General features: G+C 41.9%; 1 protein-coding gene across 3 annotated transcripts in view; it reads right to left on the bottom strand.

The window, feature by feature from the left end:
* The window catches only part of kank4 (KN motif and ankyrin repeat domains 4), a 71,055-nt gene that overhangs the window by 14,205 nt on the left and 34,717 nt on the right, over nt 1-22,133 (bottom strand). For 2 of the 3 annotated variants that reach the window (XM_019265270.2, XM_010730939.3), the window contains exons 2-3: nt 4,099-4,172; nt 35-3,553 (exon numbers count right to left, since the gene is read on the bottom strand). In XM_019265270.2, the coding sequence (XP_019120815.2) occupies nt 35-3,553; nt 4,099-4,117 (3,538 nt within the window). In that variant the 5' untranslated portion in view covers nt 4,118-4,172. Of the gene's footprint in view, nt 1-34; nt 3,554-4,098; nt 4,173-13,356; nt 13,413-22,133 lie in introns of those variants that run through there. The other variant, XM_019265271.2, reaches the window with a different exon arrangement.

The following is a 22,133-nucleotide window of genomic DNA, read 5'->3' as shown; positions in this document are numbered from 1 at the left end:
AAACCATGGGGTCCTAAGTGAACCACGAGCATACCTTGTTCCTGCTGTTTGCTGGCAGCAGCAGCTTTCTGGCTTGGTGAGTAAAAGGCAGAGAGGACACTGAGGGAGCTGACCAGTTGACTTTGAATAGAGCTCATTTTGGAAGGACCAGGCTTCCCTGCTGGTTTCCCTGTTGTTGCTGCAGGGACTGCTTTTCCTGCAGGCTTGGCTGCTGCTCCTTTGCCTGCCTCTGCTCTTTTCACTGCTGTCTGTTTCTGGGTGCTGGGGGTCTCCTGCTGACTGGTCGTCTGTTGAGCCCCAGAGCTGCCCCCCAGCTGTGCCCACTGCTCCCCCAGAAGCCCTGTTAACCGGGTTACGACTTGGCCCAAAGCCGCAGGCGATGTTGGTGACTCACTGGAGCCTCTGCGAGGGGGTTGGGCATCTCCAGCATCTCGACGTGAGGCTTCGCTTGAACCACGACGCTGACCTGTTTCACTGGAACCTCTGCGCAGAGATTGTGTCTCGCTGTCATCCTTGTGAGGGGATTGAATCTCACTGGAACTTCTACGAGAGCCCTGAGATGGAGTTTGGGTGTCACATGACCCCTGGCGAGTTGTGCGGGCCTGGGCTTCTCCTGATCCACGGCGAGGAGGTTGTGATACACTGGATCCCTTCTGTAGTGCTTTCAGTTCTTTGGAGTTCCGTCGCGTTGCAGTGGTATGAGACTGAATTGATTTGGGCCTGGTTTGGACTTCACTAGAGCTTGGAGATGGGCCCTGAGTCACAGTCTGAGATTGAGATTGTTTCTCATTGGGCTCCTTAGGGGGCCTCTTTGCTATGGTGTGGTCCTCAACCTGAGACGGAGATGGGGCAGGATGTTTTATCTGTGGTTCAGAGGGTTGTGTAGGGGTTTGGGTCTCTTGCTGAGTTGGACCTTGCACCTGGGGTTGGGTTTTTGTCTGAGGCTGTGATTTCTGGGCTTGAGTTTCACTGGATCCCCTACGAGGACGCACAGGTGCAGCCTGAAGCTGAGGAGGCGAGGGCTGTACCTGCTCTGCTGAAGGCTTTCTGCCTCTCTGGGGTCTTACAGGAACTACTGTCTTCACTGAATTCTCTGCTGTTACTACAACGGTGTCAATTACTACAGTTTCTCTGATTGTTGCACACACAATCTCACCTTCTTCTGTTTGTTTCTTCTCAGTCTCCAGAGCAGTCTGTCGTGATTCTACAATTTCTGTTACTTCACTCTTTGGGGGTGTCATTTCTTTCGTTTCTGAGTCATTTGCCACAACCATTTCAATTCTAGATTCTGTATTTTCTCCTGCTACAGACTCCTGAATTGGACTGGTATGGTCTTCATGCTGGCTCACAATGTCTGAAACTACAGTTTGATCAACTCTACTTTCTATAACTACAGTTGGACTCTCTGTGACAGCTTTCACAACCATGCTTCCACTATCTCCACTACCTCTTCTTTCATTTGCTTCGTTATCTTCCACTCTCTCACTGACCACACTACCTACATCTTCTCTTTCACTCTCTGCACTTTCGCTCACTTGACTCTCTGCTTCTGCACTTCTGGCTGGATTGTTATGCTGGCGTCTATTTATCTCTGTCTCAGTCTGCTGGTCTGTCCTCTGTGCTTCTTCTGTCTCTGTCACCCTGTCCACAGTGTCTACTCTCTCTGTCTCTGTCCCCCGGTCCGCACTGCTAGCCCTCGGCCTCTGTGGATGGTCCGTTACTGTCTCTCCCTCTGTTTCTGTGACTTGGTCTACCCGTTCCGCTACAGGCGTCTCGGTCATCTGATCCTGAGTAGGGACCCTCTCAGTAACTGTGCCTCGTTCCATGCTGTTGGCTCTGGGTCTTGGTGGGCTGACAGCAGCTACTTCTGCCTCCATCTCTGTCACCGGTTCATGTGTGCCAACTTCATTAGTATCTGTTCCTTGATCTATACTTCCAGTCCTTGGTTTGGGTACACACACTTCAATACAAATTCTATCTGTATCTGTCCCCTGATCTATTGTACCAAGTGATTCTGTCTCTGTCTCTTGGTTGGCAAAATCTACTCTCTCTGTCTCTGTCCCTGTGTCAATACTCTCTCTTCTCGGTCTGCTGTGTGCTTCTGTAGTACACACCTCTACCCTCATTCCCTCACTCAGTTGAAGTATTTTATCCTCTTTAACCTTGTTCTCCTCTAATTGTTGTTTCAAAAGATTATTAGTTCTATCCAGCTCTTGACTAGCTTGACTAAGTTTAGCCTCCAGTGCCATAAGCTTCTCCTGCAGCATCTGCGTACTGTCCACAGGTTGTCCTCCTTTTGCTGCATTACCATCTTGAATACTGCTAGCCTCTGCATCTTTTATAGCCACCATAAGTGATGTTAATTCTTGTCCTGCAATGTTCTGTGTTAGCTTTTGCACTGCATGCGCCAGTGGACTCTCTGATGTCTCTTTTTGTTTGTCTGATTTTTCTAACAGCTGTGTCTGTCTCTCGGATTCTTGCTTTGACAACCCACCCATTTCTCCATGTGCTGAGGAGCTCTTGACAGATTCCTGATTTGTCTGTTTCTCTTTTTCTAACACTAAACTTTTTTCTGTCACACCTTGTTTCTCTTTCCCTGTTACCAGCTTTGCTGGCATGCACTCTGAAGCTTCTAAACCTTCAGTGAGTTGGGTCATCAGAGCTAGGTTGAGCCCTTCTGAAGGTCTGTGTCCTTGTGGCTGAGTGTGTGTCCCAGAGTCGGAACTCTGTATTATAGTAGACGATGATGTGGAAACCTGGGCCTGGGCCTGGGCCTGGGCCTGGAGCTGAATAAGTAGTTTCTCCCTCTCCTCCCTTAGTGAGCAGATCTGAGCCTTTAGTTCTGGGATGGTTTTGACCTGCTCTTCAAGCTCTCTGACCCGCTTCAGCGCCACCGTGATCTGCTGGTGAAGTCCTGTCCGATCCTGGAGAACACACCGTCTCTCTGTTATGTCCGGCGACGGACGAAACATGTTCTCTGTGGAGCCACTCTCCGGTGTTCCCACAGTACGGTCTGGGCTGCTTGAATCAGAGCCTTTACGCTGCTGTAAGGTGATGGGCATGCTTGATGCTCGCAGCAAGTTTGGCCGGCTTTGAATCCCCACAACTTCACCATCCCGAGCCCCAGTTCCTAATTCATCTCTTGGCTTTGCTGACACATAGGCAGTTCCTGGACTAGTTGCTCCCCTGCTGCTTTGACTGGAAGTTCCCCCTTCACTTGTCCTGAAGTCGTAGATCTGTTGGACCTCTGTCACCCGTGATTTAGGCTTGGGCCCCAAGGTGGACGTCCCAGACCAAGGGGTGTCTTTTTCTTTAGGGACAGGCCTGGCTCCATGCCCAGGAAGGCTGAAATTTCTGGGCAGAGTGCTGAATTTAGGTGGGCCCTTGACTCTACGCTGAATGTGGACCCTTTTGATGGTATTGCCTTTTTCAATATCGTCAACATACTTGAGGAAGTCAAGGTCCAGGTGGAAGCCATAGGGAGTTTCCACTGAGTAGGGCAGCTGCTTCCTCTGAACACCACCCTCACTGGCCTTGGACTGAAAGCCATTGGCTGTAAGAAATTAACATGGAAATCCATCAATCAATGCTTCTCCTTCTACTAGAAATTATTACGATAGCTAAAATTATGCAACTAAAATATATTTCCATGTGCAAATGCTTGATAAAATGAACATGATCCAAATAACAGATTATCATCAGCATCATTATTCCTTTTCACCCACTTGTACAGACAGGCTGTACTGTGCTGCACACATGGTGCTTCATTATGTAAAACCATATCACTTACTGGGAAGTAATTATCATGCAGTGATTACGCCAAAACAAACTAATCAGCATGCAAAATGCTACTCCTGCTGTGTCAGGAGGCGGTTAACACCTGAAGAAATACAACATAAACCCTTCACTGCTTTTGGCCACATATAGTAACAGGAAGTTGAATGTTTTACTGTCTGTGTCAGATATTTTGTATAATGGAAAAAAATCAGATTCTACAGTGCATTTACTGTTCTTACAGTTGTAAAAAATCTGATTTGTGTCACAACAAGTCAGAAGCAAGGGGGTTGTTTGTTTAAATGCAGGCTTAGTGACACTCACCACTTTTCTTGTCCATCATGGGAGGCAGAGTTCTCAGTCATCGACTTGTGTTTGCTACAGTTGGAGCTGGCAGCCTGGAAAAAAGAAATAAATGAGAAAGCTGTGTGAGAAACTGAAATATTACCCATCATCATCGTCTAAAAAGAACAAAACTTCACATTCTGCCCTCTCTCATTTTTAGAGTACAATGGCAAATCTGTAAAATCAAATGAAAGATAGAAAACAGCGTCTGGTCCTTGTGGTTGCAGCTTGAAATATAGTAAATAAGTTTCCTTTGTTGAAGTTTTCACTTATTCCGTACAGAAACTAAAGCAACTCATACAACAACAGAACAATATATGCCTCTGTGAAATAAGTTATTTAAGACCATACTCCAGCCTTGGCTAGGTTGACAGAAAATAATGACAGAAAAGTTGACTTATGTCAAATCTAGCATAAGCAAATTGAAACATATCAAGTAAACCCAACATGATGCTTAATATGCATGCAGTAATATTGTAATTATAATTGCACAACAAAACACAGAACACTACAGCAAATGGATGTATGATAATTGTTCAGCAGTCCAGATGGAAAGGCTTTCAATTATGAGGCTGTATTCAGCGAAGACCTTAAATGTAACACAAAGGTCAATATGCAGTTCATTATTATGCAGTCTAATAAATGAAGACAACATTATTAAGTTATAGCAAGCAACAGCATATATTAATTGCACAGAGAGGGGAAAGGCAGCGTCATTGTGTCCATTAACTTAATTTGTTTGCCTTGCTGAGCCAGACCTTTAGAAGCCAGTTAAAGTCAACACAACCCTAGACAGACCCATAGAAGGGAACACTTTCCATTTGGTGCCACTTTGTATCATTTGTTCCAGTTGGAGAAGCCAAGAAACCAGAGCCCTTGCCGTTTTTTTTGTTGTTTTTTTACAATGAGCTTACTGAAAGCTAGAGGTAAGAGAGACGGAAAACAATTCAGCAAGGGGAGTCAAAACTTTTAAGGGCTTATGTAAAGCTTCCTAATAAAATATCCAATACTAATACTAAAACCCAGGCAATTCATCCAGATTTCACTGTCACTGGAGAACATATCTGCTATGTAAGAAACATAGCGGACATGTGCCTGAAGCTCTGGTTTAATAAGCATTCATTCATTCATTTTAGTAGGTGCTCTAACACAGTATATACAATTAATGTATTGGAACAGCTAGTACATATTGAGGTTTTTTTTTTTTTTTTTTTACACCAGGCTTCCATGCATTGTATTTTATTATGCCCCTGGGTTGCATTTTACTGCAGATATATTTTAATACAAATAGTTAATAATGCAACAGTCCAGGTCATTTTGCTTTAATGGTGTTTCTATCATATGTTATTTCCCTTCCTATTCCTCCTGATACCATTTTTACACTGAAAGAAGATAGTGCTCTTGTGGGAACATGGAAAGTCTGTTTTTAAAGAGGCAGTTTTCCCATTTGAAATGACTGCTTTAATGTCTCAAAAGAATGGGAGCATGCACCTCCACAATGCATCTGCCTGTGATACTGAAAACAATGTCTTATGCAGAGACCCTCAATAAACCAGTTGTTGTAATTGATTATACTATTAAAATTGGATTAAGACATCAACTGAGCACATTTAGATATGTTTGTGTGCTTGTACAACACAGTACTTAGGTGATATACAGTAGTTTGTACTGGCCACAGGATAAACTGTGTGTTGTGCAGTGCTGAGTGGCGACATATTGCAAGGCAAGCATTACATGAGCTGGCAATGTAATCAATCAAAATGACAGGCAGTCCAGCCAGGGACCGAAACAGGAACTGTGACAAGCTCTGTTTGGCCCTTGTAACCTCTTCATAGATTGCGCCTTAATAATAATAATAATAATAATAAACTGGTGACCTGGAGCAGAATTGTTGTCTCTGTTACAGATGGACAGATGTACACACAAACACTGAGAGTGAGACAGACACAGATGAACTGACTGACAGCCTCTGCACAGGATCTGACACCCATGTGATCGCTACCATGGCAACCATTCTTCAATCCACTACTTCTGCACGTCCCAGGAGCACAGGCATTCCTGACTCCTCCTGATGCTTAGTGCGACTACGATCGGCTCACTGTCCTTAAGGCTTAATTAGCCGATTTCAGGGCAGAAGAATGCCGCTCGTAATTGCTGCGTGAAGTACAGGCAGACCCCGCTGGCAATTATACACAGTGGACAGGCAACAAAACCCTCCTTAATTAGATCATTACTGAAACGGAGAGACAGAGGTAGAATGGGGGAGAATGGAGAAGGGAACAGAAAGAGGGGGAGGTTAAAAAAGGGGGGAGGAGAGAAGAAAGAATAGAGATAAGGTGGGGAATACAAGGGCAAAAAAAAATATGAAAGCTCGAGTTTGGCAGACGAGTATGACAGAAAGAAATGAGGAAGACAGAAGTGACAGAAAAGATGATGCTGTGAAAAGAATTGCCACAGTAACAATCAGTGACTTGACAGAACTGCAAAGAATTTCCCTAATGAGAAAGACTCTACCTGACCTTCCCTACAGTGAGGATTTTTTAAAAGTTTCCTCTTTTAATTAAAGTAGCTCTTATGTGGCTAATGGAGGCCTCAGAGCAACAGAAAAATCATTTTATATTTGGTGAGCTTCAGCAGGGTAATACGGATGATCACCATAAATGATGAGCCATTAGATCAGTCTATAAACATCCACTGGAAATACATAAGTTTGGGTATGCAAGCAGTGGTATTGCAGCATGGTTACTACTAGATTATCCAGGTTAGGTTAGTGATTAAATATTGGAAGCCCCTGATGACACTGATGATGCACGATCCACACTGGATTACAGCTTTAATGACTATGAGCTGGCAGCTCATAAAAGCTATGCTAATCCAAATTAATAGTATTTTCTACTGGCTACACAAAAATCTCAAAGGATGCCACGGATGTGTGTGTGTGTGTGCGTGTGTGTGTGTCCCCAAAACCTTGTTTGGGTGTGTCTGTACCAATTTAGTTTCTTTGTCAGTGTCTCCTTGTGTGTGTGTGCTGACATTGCTTACAGTGTGTAGGTTTGTCTGGTTGTGTTTGAACAGGAAACACTCCAGGTCTCGCATGCACACACATGCAGATAACCCCTTAAAGGACATGCTCTCAACGCCAATGCAATAAGTGTGACAGCTGGTCGTGAGGCGACGACGTCAGTAATGTGCAGCCCGGAAGACAGGAATAATGAGAGTACAGTAAATAAGCTCATACTGACAGCCAGGGGTTTTCATATGTCATCAACATGGAAACCTCAACCATTTTGAGGGTATTTTGCAACAGAGACCCAGGGAAACCAACTAAATACTCAACTCTGTATTGTAAAGTGTCAAAACATGGCAGTCCATGGGGAAAACTGCTATTTTAAACATTTTAAACTTCCTGCAAATACAGCACATAATGATACAAATTAAAGTTACACTAACTGCCAAGGTTTTCAAATTATACACTAGCTCAGAAATTCACACATACACACGAGACAAACACACATACACAGAAAATTACTTCTGACCCAACCTACCAAGAAGGGGGAGGGGAGCATTAATTGAATGTCATGGGTCATTACGTTGGAGTGCCTGTGTACTGGAGATTGAATTAGTCTAAAACACTGACACAGAGCAGGCTTAGATAGAAGACAGGCCGACAGGAAATAAGATTGGAGAGCTCCAGAAGGGGACAGGAGGTGGGCGGTTGGAAGAGAGAAAGTAAGTGAGAAAGTGAAAAGCGGCAAAGATGGGAGTGGCAGCTGTTCACACTCATATCTCAGCCATGCAGAGTGGCTTTACCGTTATGGTTCCCTCTCTTCCAGTGCTCCTTCTGTCACGTACACATGAATGCATTACGAACACTGTGCAACGGTTGCAGCTGTACCTCTAAACATGAGTCAATGTGAAAGCAGCAGCAGCAGAGGAGAGAGAAGAAGGCAGGACAGCAGCAATAACACAGGTCCCAAGTCCTTATCACAGCCCTGACATAGGACCAGCTATCTCTGTTTACCCTTGTACTACCATGAGAATAAAGCCAGGACTGCACAGCTTAATATGCCAACTCTCAGCCTGAGATAGACACAAACAAATACAAGAAAGAGCACATGTGCAGACGGACACAGGGACACAGATAAAGACATACCTATTCATAGTAATGAATAGTTTGCTTAAATTCCCACTGCAGTACAATCTTACAGTATAGGGCTATTTTAACAAAGGAGCAAAAGGTGTTATCTCATGGGGCACCTCAGTCAAAGATTACTCTGCAACCTCATTTGTGTGTTTAAAAGGTTCAGCAGTAACATTTAAAGCCGCCTGAAGATAATTTACAAAAAGTTACTGGATTAAAAGGGAAATCCAAGTTTCTAACTTCAGCTGTTACACATGGTTTTCTGGATTTAAAAGATTTTACTAAGTAGGATTACATAATTTGAGGTATAAGAGCTATTAGGTCCATTACTGACTGTCCTGTAAAGAGCTTCTACGGTGAAGTGGATGCAATGCTAGTATTGAGTTATTGTTTTTTGTATTTTTGTTATTTGAATCAGTTGTTGATATAAATATGTATTTTAAGAGGAGAAAGGGGGTGTAGCAGTAAATTGAAAAAAAAATTAAAAAATCAGCATGTGCAATTTTGGTATCATGAAATACAAAGACTTGTGCTACCTGCCTGTGCACACCTGCTTAAAAGCTCACAACACAAAGTGTAGTCTCCCCTGTGCTATTTTCGTATCTTTAAAGTGACACTATGCAACTTTGGAAAGAGGAAATAACACAATATTACTTCTACAAATAAAAGTGGAATCCACCAACAATAGAATGCCCCTTTAGTCATTTCAATACACTCAGTGGTTTTGCTACTACAGACTTGGTCTGGTATGACCAGAGTAGCTTGGCTGTGCTTGTGCTGTTCTTGTACTATTCATTTTAGCATTTCCCATTAGCCGTTGTTTAACAAAAGTCTTGCTTTAAATCATGAATCTATCATCTCACATTATAAAAACTGCCATCAATCATGTTTCTTGTTTCAGGAGGTTACATTAAAGATGTTTGTTCTTCGTTTTGTACTCATCTGTGTCCCATTACACAGAATTTCCCTATGTGAGAAACACAGCTGATGGTGCAATTAGTTCAATCTAGTGAGTTGCAGGTGTTGATGACAATTCTGCATAATGACACACTGCAGTATGGAGATGCTCCAGAGTGGTGAACTGAGAAAATTGAGGAAATTCACTGACAAGACCACTGGGAACTGGAACGTTTCTGATTGCTGAACCAGATCGAATGAAGGACGCTGTTCGCATCCAGATCATGAAGACAAAACTAAGAGACATTTATCTGATATCTCAGTGCTTAGTCTGAGTGTGTGCTCGACAGGAACAGATCAATCTCTCTGCTCTGCAAGAGTTATTTGAGCACAGTCTGGTCCATCACACTCCAGTCTTATATTATCTCAGTCTATGTATAGTACATGACAAAAATACTGCACTACTAGAATACATCTGCTGGGCTAATTTGCCTTTAATCATTTTCACTCCAGCTCTGTTAGGTCTGTTCCAGTTCATCTTCTAGATTTCTAATCCAGTATGATCTAGTCTACTCCAGTATGACAGTGTCTGTATTCAGAAGGGACCAGATTGTTCGCTTTGTGCTACACAACATCTGGCTCCCAACCCCAGAGAGAAATTGACAGAGGGAACTTCCGTCTATGGCCTTCATCACACAGTTGGCAAAAAATATCCTGCAGGGCTGTAGTGAGTAAGCTACTGTTTTAGGTCAGTTCAAACTGCTTGTTCTGCTCCAAATTAAGATATCCTGCACTGGATATTTTAATAGAGAACCCATCTTCGAGTGGAAAATAAATTTCTATATGTTGTTCTGAAAGAGAAAAAAAAGGGGGACATAAGCTTGTTATCAGTTATTTGTAGAGCCCTAAAGAGACAAAAAAAATAAACTGCATGCAAAATATCATCTGTCTGCTTTAGTTTAGTTTACTTTAAAGGTTGTTCTGTCCCTGCCAAATTGAAATGATGTTCTTTCTAAGCACACAAAAGAAACATGTGCTTAAACAAAATAATAAAGAATCAAAAGGCACACGCTGATGGTTTCTATTATTCAGTAGCAAGTTTCTTTTGCCTCTGAGCAAGAAAATTTGTTATAAGAAAATCAAACACTGCACAGCTCAAGCATTCCACTTACATTTACAAAGAATGTACAGGATGCATGTGGAGGATGACCTTCAATGTATCTTTCTATTCGGCTTGGAAATATCTGCTAATGCTGCTTCCAAATATGAGCGCTGTGTTGATTTGCAGCATGTGATGGGTATGCAGAAAGAAGTGAGAACCTGTAGGAGTTCACTGACTTCATGTACAGCAATAGCAATAAAGTTTTAGAAGAGAGGGTGAAGAACACCATGGTAGAGAGTACCATGGTGTTCTTCACACTCTCTTACCAAAAGTTTCACTATCCACCAACAAGAACCTCTGTGTGATGTAAATTTTGTTGGACATTTTTGGCGTTCATATGCAGCCCAACATTTACAAAACCGTGCACGATACATGCAGACCTTACACCAACAAACATGTCAACAAGTCTGTCTATACAGTATATAAACAGAACTGTGTCTGTATCCATTTTGAACTATATCTGGTCCTTTATTTGGACCACAAGCAGTGCCTGAAATATGTCAGGCCCTGTTCAAAGAAGGTTTTCACACCTCACCAGCAGAATTACTTAACACCTTGGTTCTTCTGTGGGGAAAAAACAATGGAGCTCAACCTTTCAGCAAGGCTATTTTGGGCAGCTCAGATTCACACCACACTACTGCTCTCAGAGAATAGAGGAACTTAACCCTCTGGGGTCCTATCAATTGTTTTTGCAATCCCAGAGGGTAAAACAGTGAAAAGACTCAAAACATTATACTTCTTCATCAACATCCTCTTCCGTTTTTTGGTTAAATTAATGTGTTGGGACACCCTGCTCAGTCTCCACTGAGTACAGCTACGTTCTCCTGTGATCATTTATTCTGTATTTCAATATGCTCTAGCTGAGCACACACTGCAAGTGTTCCCGTTGAGACAACTTCTCCTTCTCTGATCGGGTGACTGCATGAGTATAAATTGCTGATTTAACTGTGATTCATAAGTGGTACTAACCAAGGTGGTAATTCCTGAACTGCTGCTTCCAGACCCTCAAATTACAATTTTATACTCATATTTCATGTGACACCTGTATTATGTGATCGACTAGTTTTAAATACAAAATGAGAGACCACAGGAAGGTGGTAGAGATGGAAGAGAGACTTTTTAACATCATCGCTGTGCAGAAGTACTTTCTTTGTCTACACTGTGTGATTATTTTGGTGCTGGGAAAAGGATGTAAGTGGAAAAAAAAAAGCCATTTCAATTTTATCTGCATTAGTTTGGACATGACCGGAGTATTAGCAACCCTGTCCTACCTCTGCCTCTTCTGTCAAAGGACAGATAACCCTTACTGTATGCCATGCCCTCCTTGCAACTGTTTTCTTATCGGTCTATCGCTCAATCTCTTTAAAGCACAGTCCACAAAATAAGAGCATCGTCCTTTTTTCACATAGATCTCCTCATGCCTTAGTGGTATTTCAGCACAAGGAGCAGCTGCCCGCTTTCATTAGCGATAAAGGAAGTGACACACCATCTATTATTCATTGGAGCACACAGCTAAACCCTTCTTGCTGGAGATACGTTAGCATTATGGCTACTTCCACTCATGCAAGTTAATGAGGGTCGTGAAGTAATTGCTACCACTAATTAGTATGTGGGCTATCTGACTATTCCTCTGTCAACATTAGCAGATGTTAAAAATGGGTTGAAAGGGATGGTGAGATAAAATAAGCAGGGTCAGTTAGAGATGGGTGGCAGAGTTGGGCAGGATAGGAAGATGGTTGGGAAGATGAGGAAAAGAAGGGAATGTGGCAGTCAGAGATGGCAGAAATGGGGGGAAAAGCAAGAGGATGGAGAGACATGACAAAGGGCAGATGAGGGAGAAGGTGTACTGTATGCCACCATAGAGGAGATCACTTACAGCTCTGCCATGTCGCATTATATCAGCTTCCACTCACTATGACAGGTACAATTCTCACTACACACAAACACCAAATACGTATAAAATATTCAAATATACAATATACACAAGTTGAGCTGATGTGTTTACAAACTCTCACGGAAACATGGGTTATAAATAAATCTGGGTCCCGCTGCTCATTAATCACTACGTCTACTGACACATAAAAAAGATATAGAAGAGACACACACTTGCATGCAATCAGGAAATTCCGACGCAGTCTGGCAAACATGAAATAAGACATTTTTGTGCATCCAAGTGCGCACAAACATGCATGCAAATGCACAGTTTATTCCACACACCTCCTGGTGATAAGAAGCCCGGCTGACACCTACTTAGTGTAAAACCATGCAGGCGATGGCGGTGCAGTACAGTCTGCAGAGCAGGAAGGACAACTCTGGGAAGAAATCAACACTTATAAATTCACACTCCGCTGATCTTGGTATGATGACAGCCTTCCAGCTTGGCTTCCGCTTGCACGCACACAGAAAAACGCACACATGCACTGTACACAAACCAGACATGTGACACGAACATTCAGATACCACAGTTGGCTGATTGCCACACTGAGCTGCTCAATACTCATTTCACTGTGTTGTGTGTGTGTGTGTGTGCGTGTGTGAATGGCTGAATGCATGCATGTGTGTTGTGTGATTGTCGGCCTGCCCACTTATTCTTCCCGCATTGTGTCAGCTGCTGAAGCTGCGTGAGGAGTGCTAACATTCTGCAAACAGAAAAACACCACACTACCCCTCTTTCACACACACATACACCCCCCCACACACACACACATGTACACATACATTTCTACAAACACATACGCACTCTTTTTTTCCTCTCTCTCTCTCTTTCACACCTTTTCTCACACATCCCAGGCAAACACATGTGACCTGTGCCTGCAAAAAATAGACTAGAATCCATGGAGTGAGAAAAGAGGGATTTGAGGTGTAGTAGATCAAAGAAAAACAAAATTAAATTATGGTCTTCCTAAGAAACAGAAAGAGCTAAATGTTCATGAGGGAGGAAAAATAATGAGAGGACACAAGCAAAAATGACAAGATGAAAATGGGATGATGAGTCTTAAAAAAGGAGTCAGTTCTCAAGAAGTGCTTTCCCTCTCACCTGCCAAGCAGTTCCTTTCACCTCCTGTCCTTCCTGTTTCTGTTTCTGTGAGTGCTATTGACCCTGCCTTTCTTTTTAACCTCAGCAGAGAAAGAAAGAAAAAACAACAAGGAGAGAGGAAGGGTGGGGGTCTTGGCAGAGGTGGAGGTGGAGTGCTGAGGGGTGGAGAGAAGAGAATAGAAGAGAAGAGAAGAGAAGAGAAGAGAAGAGAAGAGAAGAGAAGTAAAGAGAAGAAAAGAAAAGAGAAGAAAAGAGAAGAGAAGAGAAGAGAAGAAGCCGGCTGGTCAGCTTTATCAGTATGATAGATTTACCAGACTGCCCACTGCAACCAACTGGCCCAGAAAAAAATAACACCCTAAAATATAAATGTGCTAAATGGAGAACACATGTACACACACACACACACACAGTTATCACCCACAACTGCCTCTCTGTATTTGTTGATAGTTCAGCTATTTTAAGTGTATGCAAATGCGAGTGTGAGTACAACTTGAGATTTCTTAAAGTGCAAATCACCACAAGGGAAACACCAGGCAGAGAGTAGTTCTGTGTGCGTGTTTGTGTGTATGCAAACTTTTTTTGTGTACGGGTCTGTGTTCGTGCATCTTTTGGTGTGTGCACCCCTTTGTGTTTCTGTGTGTGTGTTTTGCCTGAGGCATAAGGCCTTCCTTACAGTGAACTCCCACTATGCACCAGTCTAATTATTGCTGGAGGACTTAAAGTCAACCCCCTCTGTGCTGCTATGGGGCCACGAGGCCTGCTTTGACTGGGTCGCACTACACACTGGATCAAAAATGTTTTTTAGAACATCAGACTAGTCTTGCTGACGAATCATCTCTGTGAAATTAAAAGTAAACCCCCTGGTTAGCTCTGTCCATCTCAGTTACATAAAGTGGTGTAATGAGTAAACTCTGTAGTGTAAATGAGGTAAATAATTAACTGCCTTTAAATAGGCTAACTGCCCAGGCTAATGGTTCTTATCTCTTATCTCACTCCTGCACCGATACCTCAGACCACCGATGTTAATTCGTCTCTTAGCGAGTCTGTGGAACACGTTTTAAAAGCAAACATCCAGCCTAAAACAGCTCAGCAGCAAGCACGCAGCATCTGTGAAAATATAGCCTCCACACTTTGGCTTGGCATGCTATGTGAGTGCACAGAGACACGGAACATATGAAATATTCATATGGATATATGGCATAACTGCACCATTGCTGGTTCTCTGAATCAAACCAGTCTGCATGGATGTTTTATGAGGCAAAAGGTTTCACTTTATTTAAGACTGGAGGGAGAAAAGCTGACATACACTGCTGATAGCCTAACTGCTAATTTGTGCTTTAATTGTGCCATAAATCACCTTGTTTACTTTGATGATGCTGTGTGTAATGACTAAATAAGTGTAAGGGAAACAGAACATATGGGGAGGTCTGTAAGTGTGCGGGAGAGACAAATTGTAATACTGCACTAATGAATGCAAATACACAGAACAAATCCAATACACTTTAAATATGAAAAATATAGTCTGAGTGACGTGAACAGAAATTCTATATTATATTAGAACTTCAGTGGTGGGTTGCAAGAAGCTTTAAGTATGCTTCTTGTCATGTTCATGTTCATGTTCGGTCTACCACCTGATATCCGTTATATAAGATGTGCATGTTTTGTATTTTAAAATTAATAAGACATGATCTTCTTTCTTAAGAGGGTTGACTTGCTCAGAGGCTCTTCAAACATAAGCTCAGACAATGTTCACATCTTCTATGGCTAAATCCTCCCGTTTCCCTCTATGTCCTACACAGAGCATAAAATCAGCTCACATGCTTTCATCTAAAGCAGTGAACTGAAAGAGGGTGTAATGCGGCCTAGAGGGTTAAGCTTCCCTTTTGCCGATCACATGAACCGTCTCCTGTCAGGAGGGATCAGATCCTACCTTAGACCCCTAGGACTTTTGGAGTCTCACTTGTCTCTTGTCTTTTTTTTCCGTGTGTCAAGGTAAGACATGGTCTGTCCATTTCGATCGTTCTTATGTTAAAAGAGATGAAAATGGAACGTCAAAATAGTGTGCACTGAAACAAACATTGATTTGGAGTGAGTTGCTCCCTCAAGTTCAAGTATCTCTTTGTGTTGTTCACAAACAAGGGTGGAGTATGAAATACACGTATGAAATTGAATGGAGGACTGAGCCCACACAGTAATACAGGGTATTAGACTGACCCTTTCAATCATTGTGGAGGGATTCCCATGACCATATGACCCTGAGACCTGTGGGGAAATAGTTAAATACTACTTAAAGGGTCACCAAAGGTAAGGCAAACCAAGACCAAGAGCCTAATGGTTGGGTGACGCTCAAACTAGTTTGTATATCGACAACGTCTGGGCAGGGACGAGTTGTGATAATCATTTAAATATGGAAATAAGAGCTCACACGTTCAGACAATCTTAACCGAACTCATTCATAGTGCTACACTTGTTTGTGCATAAAATAAGTGATGGAAGTGTAAAGAACGAAATAAAAACCCTACATGCTTTTTCATCTCTGCTCACTGCATGAAATGAGCATGTTCATCTGATCTCAGTTACAAAAGGTGCCAGGTATAGCCCCACCAAATTCCAACATTGGAAATGTGTTAAGGGAGGGAGTTTTATGTGCTGTTTAAGCATCAAGCACTTCAGCTGAAGTAGACGGGTGCCTGGTGAATGATCAGAGACACCCTTTGCATCAGCTTAAGTGAAGAAAAATTACTTTGCCTGGAGACCAAGATCCGTTTTGGAGTGAGTCCTATAAGGGCAGTGCCTTGTAGCCAGACTTATACTCACCATCTGTACCTTCCAAAAAATTACAAATTACTGTTGGAAAATAATATGTTTTATGATCTGGCAGCACTATGGATAAAATTTTGTTGCGTTTAAGCACGACCATTACTTGATTAGGTTTGAGAGAAAGATCATGGTTTGGGTTTGAGGATTGAAGATACTTTTTTGTTGTGGTTGCAATAATAACCACGTGGTTACTATGGAACAAAAACAACGCTGATTATCAGTTGGAAACGGCAACAGCTGTCTCTCATGTTATGATCGAATGTTTTGTTGACCTTCCATCCACCACAATTTCCTCTGTGCATGGACTTTGTTGCTCCATGATAACGTCACCTGATCACTGCCATCATTGTCATCATGTATTACTACGCCACTAGTTTTTTTGGGGGGGCCTTTTATGCCTTTATTGATAGTACAGCTGAAGATAGACAGGAAGCAGGGGGCAGAGAGAGGGGGAGTGACATCCAGTAAATTAGCCGTCCGATGCGGGATTCGAACCGGGGCCAGCTGCAGCGAGGACTATAGCCTCCACACACGGGGCGGCCGCTTAACCCACTATGCTACCGACCGCTCCGCGCCACTAGTTTTGTCATTTGGCACAAGCTGAAACTTCTGTTTTTCTCGGCAGGAGATGGGCATACAAGAATAGGTGTCAGGGTACAACTTGTGGACAGTCAGATTTCCTCTGAATTCATGGACCTTGGTGGACAGATACTTACTCTCTATGTCTGAAATAGAACTTTAATTTGTGCAAACATTCCTACGTGGTGCAGACAGTAGGCCTATGTGACAGTGTATTGTTGCATATCAGCAGTCTCTGCGCTCCAGCGTGGGCAAAAACACACAGTTTAAATGTTAAAATAACAACAGGCAATTTGCAAAGTCTGGCACCCCAGGATTGTGCAAATGTATGTGTTTGAATGTGTCTGGTTGCACGTCAAGTGTGAAAACCTAAAACTGTTTTAACTGCTGCACTCCGCAGCTCATAAACATGTAGTTCAGCATAACAGCTTGGAGTTGGTGAAGATGGTGAGTGTTTTTCTAACTGTGGGAGTTACAACAAAACATTCTGCAAAATGAATTATTTGTAATATGCAGCATGTAATTGTTAATAATGGTTCGAGGCACCGCCAGGCACTGCAGTCATCACTCACCATCAGCCTGACTTAAGTAAGTTTTGATTTAGTTAATTCTTCAACTCACCTCAAATCAGGTTACACTGTTGACATTGCATGTTTTCAAATGGTCTCAGTTCTGGGAATATCCCTTTCTTCATTATACTGAAAGGAATACACTCCTGCTAATCATTTTAAATGCGTGCTATGTCTTGTAATATAATTTTGCGTGCTATTGTTACAGTTTTGGAACACTGGCAGCTTGAGACTTATGCCAAGTCTTGCAACACACAATTATCTGTGCGAGTGTGGCCTGCAGTATGTGTGTGCATGTGTCTGAGTGCGAAAAAAACAAAAACTGTTTTTACTGGCAAAGCTCACGGTTCTGAAATAACATCAAATCCAACAGCTTGAAGCCTTCTGAAAAAAAGTTTTCTTCTCAAAATTAACTAAACAAACCATAACATAAAATGGTAGAAGATGCCATGAACTCACAAATGTTAGATTTTGACATAAATGTGATTTCATTTTATACCTAAATGTGCGCTTCCATTTGCCAAATGCAACTGTGCTTGTGTTTTGAAGTTCAGCAGAGTTCAGGGTTGGGTTTTAAAACATGAAAGGTGAACTGGGAGGATATTTGAGAACACTGGTAAAAATCAGGGAGTGTGTGTTTAAGAAACTGAAAAAACACATCGAGTATGATAAAAAGAGAATCCAGTATTGCTTACTGGAATCTGTCTTTTTTCACTTCCAGTAAAATGTAATGATTCATTAATGAGAACATGTTTTGCTTTGGGATACATGACATTTCAGTTCAATCCTATTTGGAAATACACCAATGTTTAGGCTTACCATTCTTTTCATAGCTTAACAGTGTGTCTCATTTATCAAGCAAAATACTGTATATATTTTGACTTTTCAAGATTGATAATATTTAGCAAATAAGTTGGCTCACCACATTTTTCAAAGTGATTCCACTTTGTACCGATATAACTATTTCAAAGTTTGAAATGCATGTTGTGTGTATGTATTATAGAAACCATGTATCATTGCTTGGATACACATGCAACTATCAACTGTCTCTTCTTGGAAGCACAAAGTTCCAGCTCCAGACCATATATAGTCTAGACTAACCTTGCATATCACTGACCATCGTCTTGTTTTCATTGCTTTGTTTCTTTGTTCCTTTCAAGAAGATGCATACAGACACAGAGACAAGGGGAATACTTAAGACACTCTTTGACAAATTGTCGTCTGCACATTCTCCTCTGGTGAATTTTTAACTTGTACCAGCCCCAAAAAAACATCCACTCTTTGGTCTCTTGGGTTATGTGTGTAGGTGAGTGTGGATTACTTTGTGTGTCCCATGATAGAGATAGGAGAAGCAGTGGTATGGCATGGAATTAACACTAAACACCTTTTGAATGCTAAAATCTGGTTATAAATCAGTCAGGAGTAAAATTAAGTGCAGCTTTTGACATTTTGCAGAACAGAAATTCTCCAGCCACCAAGGCGCTCACAAGTCAACAAACAAGCCACGAGAAAACTATTACGAATTCCTCTGATGAAGGGGAATTGTTTTTACAGTTTGGGATGCAAAATGGCTCACGGCAAATTAAAGTATTGTCATCAGTCCAACAATAAATAATTTCAGGTGGTACCCATTCTCTGTAACAACGAATATCCATTATTGAGATGGTTTTAAGATGGAAAAAACTGCGAATGAAGCTATGACTAGGATTTTCCACTGAGAACATGTGTGTGCGTGTGTGTGTGTGTGTGTGTGTGTGTGTGTGTGTGTGTGTGTGTGTGTGTGTGTGTGTGTGCGTGCGTGTGTGCATATATGTTTGTTCTTATGTGGCTGAGCCAGGGCTGGCAGACATCCTCAGGAAGGCCAGTTGCTGATAAGACCTTCAGGCAGGGGAAAGACAGTGTTTATACACTGAAACAGGCGCCCACTGAACTGACCACAGTACTCACCTGATTGCTCAAGTGGAAGTGACCTGAACCATGGTGAGCATTGTGTGTGCAAATGTGTGTGTGCATGAGAATCAGGGAGACAGCGAGATGGCAAGACAGAGAGGGAAACAGTCCTATTGTCTGAAGACTGCTAATTGAAATCCATAACTTTTAATATAGCAGTGAAAATGGATTATAAGAGCATATAAAAATAAATGCGTGCTGCCCTTTACTTTCTAGAAAAAACACAGAGATATTGCACGTCATACTTCATTCATTACTTATTCTTCATCTCTTTCTTCCCTCTACATGTAGGTGTAGTCATTATGCAAATGTACGAGCTGACAGGGAGGGGTAAGCACTCCTCGTCTGCTTGCATGGAAAGCAGCTCGGATGGACAACAAGGAAACAGAAAGAATGGACACAATAGAGACAGACAGACACAATTCTAGTTTCAGGTACATTCCTCTTCTGTCTGCCTCTCTTGCTTCTTATGCATTCTGACTTGCCCAGTTACTTTCCTTTGTATTCCTCAATGTCACATTCCCCTGGTTTGTCCTTTCATTTCAGACTCTCAGAGTCCCAGAAGAGTTACTATAACCCACAAATTCTACTAAACATGACAATGTGTCATTCTAGCTGTTACAGAGCTGCTTGTTTTGAAAGAGGAGCAGGAAATGCAGCTGCGCTATAGTTAATAGTGTGCATAACAACAGCTTTGGTGCTTTTCCACTGTGTGCAAAATGTAAACAAGAGCTGAGCTTGAACAAACTGCAATACAGTAGCTAATAGCCAGGCACTTGGAATAATTTGTTTTTTAGATAAGGTTTGTCACTCTAAAAGCACTGCAGGCCTGTCTTTAAGTGAGCATGATAGCTTATGTGGGTTTCCATTCATTTTATGACTTATTTTTATTTGAGTCAATAAACCATAAAACAACTAAATCGATTTTATTCTTTGTTGGTTCAGTGCACTAGATGAAGATGAAAATGTGCATCAGCCGTTAGGAATTTAATCTGGGCAATTGTTGAGCTTGCACGCTTCCATCAGGTGTGTAACAATGCATCAAAGCTCGAGCACAATATGATCAGCTTTCATTGATTTTGGAGGAAGCGCATTACCAGTAGCCGATGGCAGGAGTGGAACTTCGGCATTAGTTTCTTATTGTCTTTCTCTCTTCCTAAATAAGATCTGTTTTTATCACACAGTGTCACTCAATCATATCTCAGTTTCAATTCGTCTAAGGTGATCTGGTTTGGAAGGACAGAGACAGAACTGTAGAGACAAAAATGAAGGAAATGAGGAAAAGGGCATGAGAAGACAGGGAAAGAAAAAAGAAGCAGAAGGAGAGTTTTATCATTAAGTGTGGGTGAAGCGTGGCTAAGCAATAACCTGATTGTGGCTTTGGTCTGCTCTCTCCCACAGACAGCCGCTTCCTGTAGGGCTGAACTCTGCTGACCTGTGGGGGCGAGAGACTACACAGACTACAGGCTGGACTCTAATATCACTAATAATCACTACAGCCAAGTAACCACAACTAGAAAGCACTGAGGCAGAGGAACACAGCAGAGAGAGATTGTGTTTATAGCTATTTATAGCTAGTTATTTTATCTATGTTTTACTGTCTCTGCAGATGCACAGTGCATCTCGTATTTCTCTCTTTGTTGGCGTATCTTGTTGTGTTTATTGCTGACCATGAATCAAGCCTGAAGCCACTGAAGCCTAAACAATGACGCCAATGTGTCTCACCCTCCAGTATATACGGGGAGAGTTGTAAGCTATACATGTAAACAGATGCAATGATATAGAGGTAACAATGGGAGGCTGTGTCCCTGTAGTGCAGATCAAAACAGTCCTGCTGTAGAGTACATTACTGCATGAAGATAGAACAACTCAGAGAAAAAAAACAACAAAGCTGACTGTGTGTTGACTGTGAATGATTGAATATCTGAAGCAGGTTTCAAGTCTTCCCATGCTGATTTTATTCACAATATAAGATGTACAGAAAGCAACAACTTTCAGGAAGATGGAAAATCATTCTAAAAATACAGTATATGCCTTGCAAAATGATTGTCAACAGCCTGAAACAATAGATATGGTCCTTCAGTTTAACTGCAATATCAAGACACGCACAATTTGCTGTGTCTTAAAGAGAAATTGTTATTTTCAACCTGGATGTTATTCTCATGTTTTTCTCCACTATGACATCATGCTGTTTTACTCACTGTGCTGCAGTACACTGTAAAGACTTGTAAAATGCTCTCATAAGCAGATCCACCAGTGCAGGTTGTTGGGTCAGCTGGCAAATTGCCTCGAAAATGGTTTCACAGTGCTAAGCAGCTCACTACTATAGCTACTTTGATTACTTTGGGATTACTTTGTGTGTTTACTTTTGATTTGACTCAAAAAGGTATTTGAGATCATTTCTGCTTTTTGAATTGTCCATGTTTCCCAAAACTGATTATTTTTACATTTATGTAAATCTGTCATCTGTGAGAGATTTTTATGGTAGCCATTCTTATTATATTCCATCAGGTCGCTGTGAAAAGCATTTTTACATAATTTTCAAAGTCTGAACTAACTGAAACAACAACAACAACAACAACAAGTTTCTCAATTGATTTTCCGGAAAAAAATGTGATGATTAAAATGTTGTCATGACCAGTCTTATTGATGGTCCAGCGTGTAGGATTTAATGGCATTGAGCAGTGAGGCTGCAGATTGCAACTCCCTCGCCTCACCCTTCCCTTCCAAGTGTGTAGGAGAAACAGTGATTATGAAACTTGTGAAAAATGCCACAGGCCTTATCTAGAGTCAGTGTATGGTTTGTCCATTCTAGGCTATGTATAAACTGTATAAAATAGTGTACTAAGAACACAGACA

The sequence above is a fragment of the Larimichthys crocea genome, chromosome XVII, assembly GCF_000972845.2.
Source record: "Larimichthys crocea isolate SSNF chromosome XVII, L_crocea_2.0, whole genome shotgun sequence".
NCBI lineage: Eukaryota > Metazoa > Chordata > Actinopteri > Sciaenidae > Larimichthys > Larimichthys crocea.
Note: the sequence above shows the minus strand (reverse complement) of the source record. Positions and strands in the feature narration are given on the sequence as shown.